We start from the raw sequence: 13,473 nt of genomic DNA on the forward strand, positions 1-13,473 counted from the left end.
ATCTTTTTCACCACAGCTTTGCAGATGATGGGAGAAAGCTTTTTACAAAAAACAATTTTTGAAAATTTATGAATTCCCCCTCCCCTGCCTTCCAAACCAATTTAGCCCAAATTCTTTTATGTACTACATACTTAAAATGATGGGATAATCCTTTCCAGTTCAAAAACGAATGTTTAGAAAATTTATCAATTGTATCCACTACCCAACTTACCCAATACCAGTATTGGCCAATGTTTTTTTTTTTTTGCCCTACACACTTAAAAACAATGGGAGAAGCCTTGAAGATTAAAAAAGAAGATTTTGATAAAATGTAATTTCAAAAGAAAGAGAGGGAGATCTCTGTTGCTGTCACAAATTTTAAAATGTTTAAATTAAGTGAAAATTTTCAAATTTAGTTTATTGATGTACTTTTTCATGCTAAATCCAAGTTTGCGATTCAATTATTCCAGAAAAGTTTTAGAAAAATTCTACGGAAACTTAAAGTTAGATCATTAGGTAACAAAAGGAAAGTTATGAGTGAGAATTAATACATATACAAAGAGAGGGAGTGACAAAGTGTATGATGAATATATAGAGAGATAGATTGATGGTGATAGACAGAAAGTGGGAGAATAGTCAATCTAAAAGTTGAGTTATTTCTTGTAGCAAATTATATATATATTTTATTATTATTTATGAATGACATTGTCTGTAGGACACAGATTTCGAAAATGAAATTCGTTTTCCTCAAAGATGCACCATTCCAGAGCCTTTTTGGGTTAAACATTCATACATAACCATATATATTAACATTTCTATAATAGATATATAATAATGAGCCAACAGTAAGCCAGTGACTAGGCTTGGAAGTTAACCAAAATGTTACCAACAGTCTTGTTACAAAGAGTAGTCTTTATCAATAAGATTATTCAATTCTATTCAACTACTAGACTACCCATGACCTGTTGGGTTACTGGGGCAGTCTGAGTTTCCTAGCAACAGAGTTTTGTTGTGTGGGGTTTTTCTTCTTTTCCATGTTATTTTGCATGCTTTCAACGAATGTGACATCGAAATCACGCGTAAAGGAAAGATTTGGCTGCTATTTTATGCATGCCCTGCTACCATGTAATAGGTATTTCGGGTCCTTTATCGCAAAAATACATATGCAAAAATACCTGCTAGGTAAAATTCAGAGGTCATCCAGCACACATTAAACAGCAAGAGTGAATAAACAACATTCTCAATACGATGATTACATACTAATTTTAGACTCTAGAAGACTTATTTATCTCAATTTAGTGCATTTTTTGATAAAAAATATGTTTACTTACCAATGAATCTGTCCATTTTTTTAAAACTCTGGGTCAAAATTAATATTTGATCCATATTCCATTTGACCTCTCGCCACGTGGGAATCTGTCAGTTTGACAAATACTGTCAAAGTGTGTTAATCATATACAAAAAGTATATGATCAAAACTTTTTTTGACTTTGTGCTTTTTCACCATATTGTGGCTAAATTCAGCAATGACCATATTGAATTCATGAGAAATTTTTCTTTCTTATGGTACAAAAAACCTTGAAGAAAATATGTTCGTTTCTAAGTGAAAATTAATGATAAAATTATAACTTTTATATTTCATAACAATTATCTGACATACCCCATCAGTTTCTAATATCAAAATAAAAACAAAAACATTCATTTTTCTGATTGTATGATTTTCAACACAACTTGAGTTATAGTGCTCCAGTACACTGAAAAAAAAAAAAAAAAAAAAGACAAACTTTGTAAATGCATAGAAATACCAGAATGTTTGAAGAACCCTGACATGTTATGTAACCGTCAGATTTTAATTAAAATTATATGAGAAGTTCACATCCAGAACTTTCAAACAAGTATTTTGATATAAAAATGATGAAACAAGTGTGTTTTTGCTTATTCTAACTGTGCTTGTCTCCACTGTACAGCGCTCTATAGTGATACTTAGTGAAACCCATGTGACAGGTCAGCTGGTAGTGTTAGACCATGTGACAGGTCAGCTGGTAGTGTTAGACCATGTGACAGGTCAGCTGGTAGTGTTAGACAATGCGACAGGTCAGCTGGTAGTGTTAGACAATGCGACAGGTCAGCTGGTAGTGTTAGACTAAGTGACAGGTCAGCTGGGTAGTTTTAGACCAAGCGACAGGTCAGCCGGTAGTGTTAGACCAAGTGACAGGTCAGCAGGTAGTGTTAGATAGTAAGTAAAGTAAAAGAAAAGTGAGTCACTTGGATATTACTGCCCTGAATGCTAAGACTCATAGGGCTGCTAACTTGGTTTCCACAGCTACTAAGTGACCAAGTTCACAATATTGCCTATGAACCGGATACCAGCCTGTTACAGGGTTAGCTCATTTGCAGCTGAGCTGACTGAAGCAATGTGAAATGAAGTGTTCTGCTAAGAAACTTGATGCATCACTCAGTCCTGGAATTCAAACAACAACCTTGCCATCATGGCTTAACTACTAGGCCATGCACCTTTACTGCTCATATAACAATAATTAATTTCAAAAAACAAAAAGGAAAACAGAAAAAAAAGGAAGAAAGTAAATGGTGATAACTGACTGTTTTGTCACTTCTCCGTATTGATGAGTCACAATCTTCACACTTAATTATTTGAAACGGGCACGTCTCAATATGTTGCTCTTTCTCTTGTAAACAACCTGTCCATGTACAACCTGTGTTGCTACATTTTTTCTGCCAGTATTCGCAATTATTCAGGTGTTTGGAATGATCCTAAAAAAAAAAAATTTAACAAAAAAAAAAAACACAAAATTAGAAAATATTTTCACACACACACACACACTTCAAGAACACAATTTCATTACTCTTATATGTCTTCACTACAACACATCAAAAGACGTGTCTTCCGCATTGCAACATGCCAACAGGTGTGTTTTCCTCACTGTAACATGCCAACAGGTGTGTCTTCCTCGCTGTAACATGCCAACAGGTGTATCCTCTTCACTGTAACATGCCAATAAGTGTGTCTTCCTCCCAGTAACATGTCAACAGGCATATCAGAGATAATATGGTCAATATCTACATTACAATGTAGATATTACAACACTCAGTAAGACAGGGCTTCTTGCAGTGAATTCTCTTAACAAGGTTAGTGAGGACTATACCTTATTCTGGAAGGGCTATCCTGAGGACAGGACATCACCAATATGATATGAGATTTTTTTGTGAGAAAGTCTGCTGTCTGAGTTGAGTGAGACACCAGCTGGCATTAAAGAGCGGCTAATATTATTTCATGCTCCATTTGAGAAGTCCCAAGTCACATGATTGAGAACTTGTGCATCTCCTGTGCAATGTAATCATCTGGATAAAGACTACTTCTATCAGACATTAGATTAAGTACTAACTAAAATACCAAATTAATACAAAACATCCCACTGTGTGATTTTTAATGCAGGAACAGGGAAGAAAAGAAAAAAAAAAACAAGGAATAATTGGTACTTATTCCATCAACCCTGAAAGATGAAAATTAACCTTTCACCTTTTCGAGGTTGATGAAATAATAATGATGGTCACTTCTGTTGATTTCGACATACAAGTGTTTGAAGGGGAGGATTAAAAGAAAGAAGAAAAATTAGTAGCAGCAGTAACAACAACAACAACCAGAGAGAACAAAGAACACAAGTAAAGAAAGTGGTACTTACCGATAAATCTTTGTACAACATTTTTACAGGACAGCCATAACATTTATTATAACAATATACAAGTTGGTGGTTGATGTATCTTCTTGCACTGAAGTCTTCATGGAGCTGAGAATGGACAAATTATTTAGATTAGTTTATTTCAATGTTTCCCAATCTTTTCCAGTTGCCATCCCTTTTGGCTTCTGGGATGACACACAAGCACACACCTCTTTCTATAGCAAATTCAAAACATCTGTATTTCACAAATAAAATTTAAATTAGTAAACCCATTTATTTTGCTGTTTTTACAATATGAAGGACTAAATTTACATCTTGCCCGTAACAAAGTTGTTTTCTGATTTTCAATGGAATGGATGTACTTAGTGCAGGGATATCAACTTCCTGACATCTGGTTGAAAGGTACTAAAAAGTTGTCATATATATATATATATATATATATATATATATATATATATATATATATATATATATATACATGTATACATATATGTATATATAGGTTTAAATGTATATGTATATATACATACATATAGACAGACAGACAGATAACTAGATATATATATGTCTAAATAAAAGGTATGATGGTCACAGCTACACAACTATTACCCTGTTAACTAGTTATTCAAAATGACAATATAAATTTCAGTCAAAAATGTGACATGTAAGTGAGATTCAGGAAGTTGTAAATTGTAAGAAAAAATTTTTTTTAAATAATTCAATTAATACAAACCTCAAATTTTCTCAAAGTGACACAATCTTCCTCGTTTGCAGGACATGGTACACTGTCCACATTTTTCAACAAATTGTCAGCACATTCCATACAGATGCGGTGGCCACATCGTGTCATCATAGCATTCTTTAAAACATTTTTGCAAGAAATGCAAAGATAGGATTCTTCTATATTAACAAATTCTGGGGTAGGATCAGGCTTTGACAAGGCCATTTCAGGAAAAATAGATCTGAAAATAAACAAAGGAAGGTTGCTATGAAAGACAACTTGTTAGAAATACTACGTTAACAACAGGACATAGCTTTTTCTGCCTTGCGCTCGCTCACTCACACTTTCCGTGTGTGTGTGTCTGTGTGAGCAAAAGAGAAAGGTAATGGAGGAGTGCAGTAGCAGGTGAGACAAAGTGATGTCCTCTCCAAATTAAGCCAGCATGTAACAAACATTAAAAAAAAAATGAAGATGATGATGATGATGATTGGATTTTCTTACTTGGGTACTTTATCGTTTACTTGTTTTAGTCATCAGACTACGGCCATGCTGGGGCACCGCCTTAAAGAAATTTTGGTTAAAGGAACTGAACCCAGTACTTGTCTTTTTTTTATATAGCCTAGCACTGATTTGATTGGTCTCTATTCTCAAACCTCGAAGTTACAGGGATGTAAACACACCAACACTTCTCATCAAGTGACAGTCGGGGACAAACACACACACACACATAATATATACACACGCATACACAATGGGCTTCTTTCAGTTTCCATATACCAAATCCACTCACAAGGCTTTGGTTGGCCCAAGGCTATTGTAGAAAACATTTGTCTAAGGTGCCATGTACACCAAACTTTTACATACCTTATCTGTTTAGAGTACCCCTACCAGAAGCAGTTCACTTCTCTAGATATTTCTTTTTGCTTTTTCCTCATGAATGGAATTTTATAAATGACTTTATATATATATGTGTGTGTGTGTGTGTGTGTGTAACAAATAAACAAATGAGATGTTGTAATAATAAGCACAGGAAATGAATTGCGTAGCGACAATAAAACAAATGATAAGGATATGATAATCACAGAATGAATAATTGAAATAATTTCCCATTTGCTGAAACAATAAATCCTGAAATTCTCTTGAAATTCCAGATTCGAATGTGGGAGTGGAAAATTACAGAATTAGATCCCAGTTTCATATATGTAATAAGACAACAAATTTAACCATGGGGAAAATTGTTACATCGAATGACAACTGGAGAATGAATTGATGTAACATCAACAATATCAATCTCAATAATGACAACACAATGGGGAGAATTAGATTTTGTAAGTGAAATATTATAAGGTTTAACACCCCTTTTGGAATTCTCGTAGCCATGGATATACCAGGAATATTCTTTAGGGCATTAGACAAGCATTTTCCTCCCTCTTGTAGATACAGTATGATATTTAGTGGGCATACTGTAAAATTCATATACTCTACTACATCTAATCTAGCTGATAATAAGACAGCAGTTAATAGTAAGAAATTAAATTATATTACTATTAATGAGTATAATTTTAATTTCTCAGGTCTGCTGCAAATAATTCACCTTTATCTATTACTAGCAATGCAACCCAGCGTTGCCAGGGTGTTATGGCCTACAGCTGTATTGTATTATTTGCTCCTTTTTGTGGGCAGAATTGGCACAGCTGATATATAGTGAACTGGATTACTGACATAATGGAAGTTATTGTTTGTTTAAAAGTGAAAGGAGGGAGGATACAATTTGCGTGAATTTGCATGAAAGTGCTTTCTGTTTCTTAAGAAGGATCACAAACTGTATTGTTTCATTGTATAGAAGTGGGTTATTATGATTTTGCCCAGAAATCATGTTTTCCAAATTTTAATTTATCCCCAATTTCCACTGCAATTTCTTAATTTGTAACTCTTTTTTGAATTTTTTTTTATCCACATAGAAAAATACAGAGATTATGAATCTGGGAAATATATTTTTTTAAAGTTTAATTTTTTTTAAAGACACACTCAATGCCCCTTCCCCCACCTCACCCATCATCTCCCCACTTTCAAAAGGCCAAAACCTCCCAATGTTTCATGCATGCACAGAATTCTACTAAAATAGCAGACATAAAAAATACCAGACCACCAGAAAACCCGACATGCTAGAAACAACAGGTAAACAACAATATTCCTCACTTTCCAAAAAGCTAAAAGTGAAATATTGGGAGTTTGTAGGTTTGATGTGCTATTATTATCTAGAAAACACAACCTTAGCTTCAGGGAAACAGGGCAAAGAGTGAATGATGTGGAAAGAAGGAAGCTAGAAATAATTCTCAGCTACAATGCGACGAAACAGGGAATAGGTATCTCTGTTCAAATGGCAAGCTACTTCACACGTCTTAGAAAAAGCATCAGATGGTATCACAAGATTGCTTTTGAATACCTGCTCAAAACAACCATAGTAAATGCTTTGGTGATATTTCGAAAGAACAATCAACAGAAAGTGCAGATTACTGAATTTAGAAAATCTATTATTGAATCACTCTGTGATTTGGACACTCACCAACAATACCAAGAGCTGCAAGCACTAGTACATAACTTGAAAAGGTGCAGCGAAAGGGACAAATCGAACAGAAGTAGTTGATAATTTCTGTTACCTATGTAAGCTAAATTTGGTGGCGCATGGCTTAGTGGTAACAGATAATCTGGAAACATTTTATTGCGAGTGTCAGCTCTAGACACAAGTTCTCTGTAACCCAAAAGCAATAAAGAATTCTTAACAGCCTCCTTCATAGCTAATTTTGGTCAACTAGGTAACAGAAGCTACCAAACACTTTGTAGGAGCCAGAAAAAAACTTATCTCATGTGTGGTGCTGATATTGTCGCTCTTTGCATCTTCAACGCAAAGAGCAACTTGCACTTCCTCGTCAACTTTCACCTACAATAAATGCCCCCCCCCCCCCCCCGGCTCTTCTATACTGACCTTGGCCAGAACAGCCAGCTCAGGCACCGGCACCCTTTGCACCCATCAGAATGAAGAGGCTCAATCGTTCACTACAGATTAGCTCCCCAGACACAAGTTAGTGCTGATGAAGCTAGTTACAGGTGAAATACAGAGACATCAGGAAGATATTGTTCCTTGGATTTGATGAGAAAGTTTTAAATAGGGTTCTATAAGTGGTGGCATAAACAAGGAGAGAGAAATGCTGGACTGGTTAGCAAGATAGTGATGTTGATGTATGAGAAGGTATGTTCAGTTGTAAGGACAAAAGAAAGGAACAGTGTTGGTATTAAGTCCTCTATTATATGCAGATGTGATGGAGGGGACAATTGGCACAGAAAAAAAATATTACAAGAGACATCAATTCAAAAAAAGATTTTTTTTTTTTTGTCTTTCTCAGATTTTTCTCACTGATATACAGCCACAAAAAATACCCATGTCCATCTGGGAGTACAGAAAGGGATCATTCCCATTACAAACGTAGCAATATTATCATCGACTGCTAGAAAAGCAAAAATGTTCCAGAAAGAAGCAACTACAGAGCTATCGCAGTTATTGTTGTTGTTGTCGAGCATCAGATCAACTCTGATTGAGCAGACCTACGACCGAAGGCGTCCCAGCCATGACCATCGTGTCATTTTTATATATCAAAGATTAGATTGATCATCCTTATTTAACATTGCAGAGTGTAATCCGAAAGATTTGAGATTTGACTGCTATCTTTAGCAGATCGAGGTTCCCTCGTGTTTTGCGATTATGTTAATCCAAAAAAAGAATGTTTTGTTAATTAACGACGATAATCAAATGGATTTTATATTGCAGAGAGACAAAACAGAATATGAAACGAAATAAATTCTGGGAAAAAATCTTCACTCAGAACCACTTCCCGAAACGAGGAAAAATTCATCGGAATTCACGAAAATAGGTTCTTACTGCTGCAACTACATAGTTACCGGGTTCTATTTGAAATCTCAGTACTTATTAAACACTTCGAATTCTGTTACCCAGAGGAGGGGGAAAAAAAAAAAAGAGGGTGGGTCAGTTGGTTCCAATAGCAGATTCATCTATTCAGTGGGCTAAGTAAGGAAAAAGGGGTCCACGAAAGGGAACAGTCTAATTTGGTTTGTATTCTTTCAAACTCCTAAACGTGAATGGAAGTATCATTTTAAAATAAAAGGCGGTCGGATTTTTTCCTTTCGTCAAATATTAAAAAAAATTTTTTTTAAATGAATGACAAACGGAAGTCGTCAATACGTTTGTTGAGTTCGATATTTAGTGAATCGATGTTTTAGGCAAGAATAACAGACACACATACACAGGGAAAAAAAAAACACCACCAAACATTATTTAAGACGAATCATCGAGGAAGAAACGATAGGTGATCGCGCGGCCTGCTAGAAAATGCAGCCAAATCTTTCAGTCACATTACACCCTACTGTCTTGAAAAAAAAGGGAAAGATTGCAGAATGTTGCCCTAGATATACTAGAAGTGAAAGAAAGAAGGGAGGGTCACGACTGGAAAACCTTTGATCAGAGGTCTGTTCGATCAAGGGTGAATAAGGCCTGAAATCTATAATCCGACAGATGTAGATTAAATATTAAATTTTTTTAAAAATTATTGTAAGAGTAAGAATATATGCGTGTGTGAGAGTGTATACACACACAATATATATGTATATATACGCAATTGTTCTCAAGGATCGTTATTAACTAGAGACAAATGAATAGACGGCTTAAATGCTTTAAGTCATATAAATTTTAAAATATGAAAAGAAACAAAAAAAAACGGCGACAAATTGGTGAATTAATTGTTTACTTTGAATTAATGGTGATGAGAAAAGAAAACAGTAAATCTACGGCAAAAAAAAAAAAATCAAAATAAGTTAGTTACTAAAATAAAAACTGGAATTTTTCTGACCCAAAAATAAATAAGGGGAAACCCACTAAAATGTGAAAGCGAATGAACAGATTACGATCATCCAAAGAGAAATACAGAAGCCCTTTTATAAAGTCTCTCACACACACGTATGTATGTATATGTATATATATATATATATATATATATATATATATATATATATATATATATACCGTCACGGCTTAAAGAAACTAGATACATTTATACATACATACATACACGTATATATACCCCGATCACTGACCATGAATAGCGAGGTAATGACGGCATAGGAAAGAAAACAGAATAGTATGAAAGATCGAAATAATGTATGTAAGCGTGACTATATATATATACATATACATACATACATACATACATATATATATATATATATATATATATATATATATATATATATGCATATTGTTTAAGGTTTTTTTTTTTTTGCTCCTCTTCCTTTTGAAACACAGACAAAAAATTCGAAACGAAAAATCATATTAAAAGAAAGAAGAAAAAAAGCGAAGAAAGAGAAAAAAAATGGTAATAGAAGGAATTGGAATATAATTTGAAATTGTTGTTAAATGAAATAACAAAGCTTATTTGTGGTGGTTAATACTTACAGTGAAATCAACTGTTCACACACAACACTATTATGTTAATAGGAATTGTCAAGGAAAGCAGAAACCAAGTCACAGCTTTTTATGAACCTTTGCCTGTCATCACTGGATTGGTAAAACAACCACACTTTCACATGGAACCATACAAATCTTCAAACATCTTGCTCCTTAATGCAACCAACTAATTTTCAACAAGTTTATGAAAATAGGGGTTATTTAATGCCTAGTACAAGAGACTAGCTCATCGATATAACTTCCTGTCTAAGGCGAAACAGGAAGGGCAAATCGAGACTTTTCTCCCTTCTTTCTAAGAGAAGTAATTAGTCATGTGGAGGAGAGAATTACACACGATTAATATATTACTTGTTCTTTTTCTCTCTATGTCTGTGTCTCAATAATGTTTGTATTTACAGTCCTACACACATTCGTTTATCTATCTATATGTTGTGTGTGTGTGTGTATATGTATGTGTTGAGTGTGTCTGTTTATCTGTGTTACGAGATAGTGCTCAGGATGTAGAGCAGGAAAAACGTGATCTTATAAATACGAGAAAGTACGAAATTTTCTTTATGCGTAGATAAAATTGCAACATATATAAATATATACATATTAACTGTCAGAAGAAGAGTGAGAAAGGAGTACCCAATCCCATAATAGAAATTAATAATATATTTTATTTTGGCTGAGTCAGTATCTTGTTACACCTATAGGTGTGACTGAATTCGATGGGATTTGTACATATTTAGTTTTCTTGGCATAGGATGTGGTGTAGATGGAAAGAAGAAAGAGTAACTGGAAGGAATGATAAAACGGGAAAGACAAAAATATACAATGTGGGTGTGTAATCTATTTCATCATAACGTTCTTGAGTCTTCTTTTCCTGTTGACACAAATGCCACACCCATTTTTTAATATAAAATAAGTACCAGGCTTTATCAATTTGTTTGATTTAAGCCCTTTAAAGTGGTGCCCCAGCATGGCTACTGTCCAATGGTTGAAACAAAAGATAAGAAATGTATGTGAGCATTAGAAAATATGAGGCAAGGGAGAGAAGATGATGATAACTGAGGTTTGGGAAAGGTACAGGGATGAACATAGTGGCCGATAGAGGATTAATCAATAATAGGTATGAGTTGGAATGTCGATGCTGAGCCTCTGACACAAGTTTGGAAAGTTTGCATAGTGGATTGAATGTTGACATGAACCCTAAATCTTTAAGTCTTTTCCTTAAAGATGAAAACTAGTAATCCTTTTTACTTAATTTTTTTTGGCGGGGGGAGGAGCTAGTTGATTACATCGACCCCAGAGTTCAACTGGTACTTATCTCATCAACCGCAAAAAGATGAAAGACAAAACCGATCTGAACATATAATATAGACAAAAGGAAGAAAGAAAAGGAAAGAAAACATGGCTTAGACAAAAAGTCTAGAAGCCCAATATATTAAGAGCTCGCCCTATAGCCCTGATGGTAAATAATTATTTGCTCTTAACATATTGGGCTTCTAAACTACTTGTCTAAGCCATGTTTCTTTTCCTTTTCTTTCTTCCTTTTGTTTATATTATATGTTCTTGTTTTTCACTCTGGTGATGATCCGTTGCCTTAATTCGAATGCTCTACGAAGATGAAGAATTTTATTCTCGCACTTATTAATAAACTGCATTTTGGCAATCTGATCAGTAACGGTAGCATTTGACTAAACCCTTTGTGGTTGTTCTTTTCACCCTTTATGTCCTGAATTCAAATCTTGCCAGATTCAATTTTATTTGATTCATTGTTGCCCTCTTTCCTTTCTTTTACTCTTTTCCAACAGGTTGAGGTGCACTTGAGCAGTGTTGTTGTTATTATTATTATTATTATTGAAGGCGGCGAGCTAGCAGAATTGTCAGCATGCCGAGCAAAATGCTTAGCAGTATTTCATCTGTCTTCTTGTTCTGAGTTCAAATGTCACCGAGGTCAACTTTGCCTTTCATTCTTTAGGGCTGATAAATTAAGTACCAGTTACACATTGAAGTCGGTGTAATTGACTGGTCCTCTCCCCACAAAATTTAAGGCTTTGTGCCTATTGTAGAAAGGATTATTATTATTATTATTATTATCTTTCCAGGGTCAATAAAATGAAGTACTGAGGTTAATATAACCAACTAGCTCCCTCCCGAAGTTTCAGGCCCTGTGCCTGAAACAACTATTACAAATTCTGTGGTTTTTGACATTTTTAGAGGTCATCTCTGTTGAAAATCCCACATTTTTGTTTCATCATTGCCAAGTTTGTGTGAACCACTCTTTAGACAATTTCCAACAAAGACCATCTTAATTATATTTCAGAACACGATAATATTATTATTACTCATATATTTGTCATGGTAATTCTTTTTACTTTTAAGTTTACCATTCCCATACACTCCTATAAAGGTATTGGTCACTATTACTGATTATCACCTGCTAGCTATTCCATAGATAACAGCTGTGTTACAAATCTCTCTCTCTCTCTCTCTCTCCTTCTCTCTTCCTCCCTCTACTCTACGAATATGTGTTATATCATGTAGATTCCGAATAACAAACTTTTGTGGTGGGATACACATAAACGAAGTCCTATAAAACATATTTCGGTGTATTTCTCTGTTCTACAAATCATAGGGAAAAGGTGAAAGAGAAATAGAAGATGATGAGTAATGTGGAAGACCTGCCATGAGCAAACGTGGAGAAAATTCATCAGCTTGTGCATGAGGATCATCAGAAGATAATCAATGATGTTTTGAAGCATTCGAGGGAGGACATTCGGTGAAAGCAACTGGATCTGTGGCATGCGAAGAATAGGATTCTTCACAATGACAATGCACCCTGTCACCAAGTTCTCCTCACTTGTGAGTTTCTCACCAAAAACAACATAGTATCACTTGCGCACCCATCCTGTTTGCTAAATTTAGCACCTGTGGGTTTCCATCTCTTTTCCAAAACTGTTGTTGAGATCAAGAGCGAATCGTAGAAGGTCCTTGACTCATTTATGGAAAACAACTTTCAGGCTGGATTCCAAAAAGTGGCAGGAACATTGGGACCTGTGTATTGCTATGCAAGGTGATTATTTCGAAGGAGATGATGTTAAAACGTAGGTTAAAACTTAGGAAAATTATTTTTTATTAAACATTACTAGTCCAGGAACTTTGGGGGGAAAACAATTGGGGGGGTTATTTTTGAGAACCGTTCCTCACTCGCAGGTGTTTCTGAACAAGTCCATATTTGTAGAGAATTTCATTAACAAATATACATTTTCTTGAAAGTTAAGACGAATTGAAGTGGACTCCGGTGAATTTTCCAAAAATTCCCCACCGCACCCCAAAATTAGACCGTATCCTAATATGACACATATTTTATGCACTTTGGGAATCATTTCTGATGGAGAAAGGGCTCTCACATTTAGTAGCCTTTCATATTTGCAAGCCATTCATTTTCACTTTCAGACAGCGGGATGAGGTGGCGAGGAGTGTATGAATCAATTTTGGAGTTTTCTCATAGAAAATTTGAAATTGATTATTTTATTTTTTCTATATTCTTAATC

At 34.8% G+C, this 13,473-nt stretch overlaps 1 protein-coding gene across 3 annotated transcripts in view; it reads right to left on the reverse strand.

The window, feature by feature from the left end:
• LOC106869200 (TNF receptor-associated factor 3) overlaps nucleotides 1-13,473 on the reverse strand; it is a 25,763-nt gene that overhangs the window by 11,437 nt on the left and 853 nt on the right. The window contains exons 1-4 of one of the 3 annotated variants that reach the window (XM_014914839.2): nucleotides 9,923-10,497; nucleotides 4,411-4,639; nucleotides 3,681-3,785; nucleotides 2,581-2,751 (exon numbers count right to left, since the gene is read on the reverse strand). In XM_014914839.2, coding sequence (XP_014770325.1) covers nucleotides 2,581-2,751; nucleotides 3,681-3,785; nucleotides 4,411-4,623 — 489 coding nt within the window. In that variant the 5' untranslated portion in view covers nucleotides 4,624-4,639; nucleotides 9,923-10,497. Of the gene's footprint in view, nucleotides 1-2,580; nucleotides 2,752-3,680; nucleotides 3,786-4,410; nucleotides 4,640-9,922; nucleotides 10,498-13,473 lie in introns of those variants that run through there. The other 2 variants (XM_014914840.2, XM_052975273.1) reach the window with 2 other exon arrangements.

Source organism: Octopus bimaculoides, chromosome 20 (genome assembly GCF_001194135.2).
Source record: "Octopus bimaculoides isolate UCB-OBI-ISO-001 chromosome 20, ASM119413v2, whole genome shotgun sequence".
In the NCBI taxonomy this organism is placed as follows: Eukaryota; Metazoa; Mollusca; class Cephalopoda; order Octopoda; family Octopodidae; genus Octopus; species Octopus bimaculoides.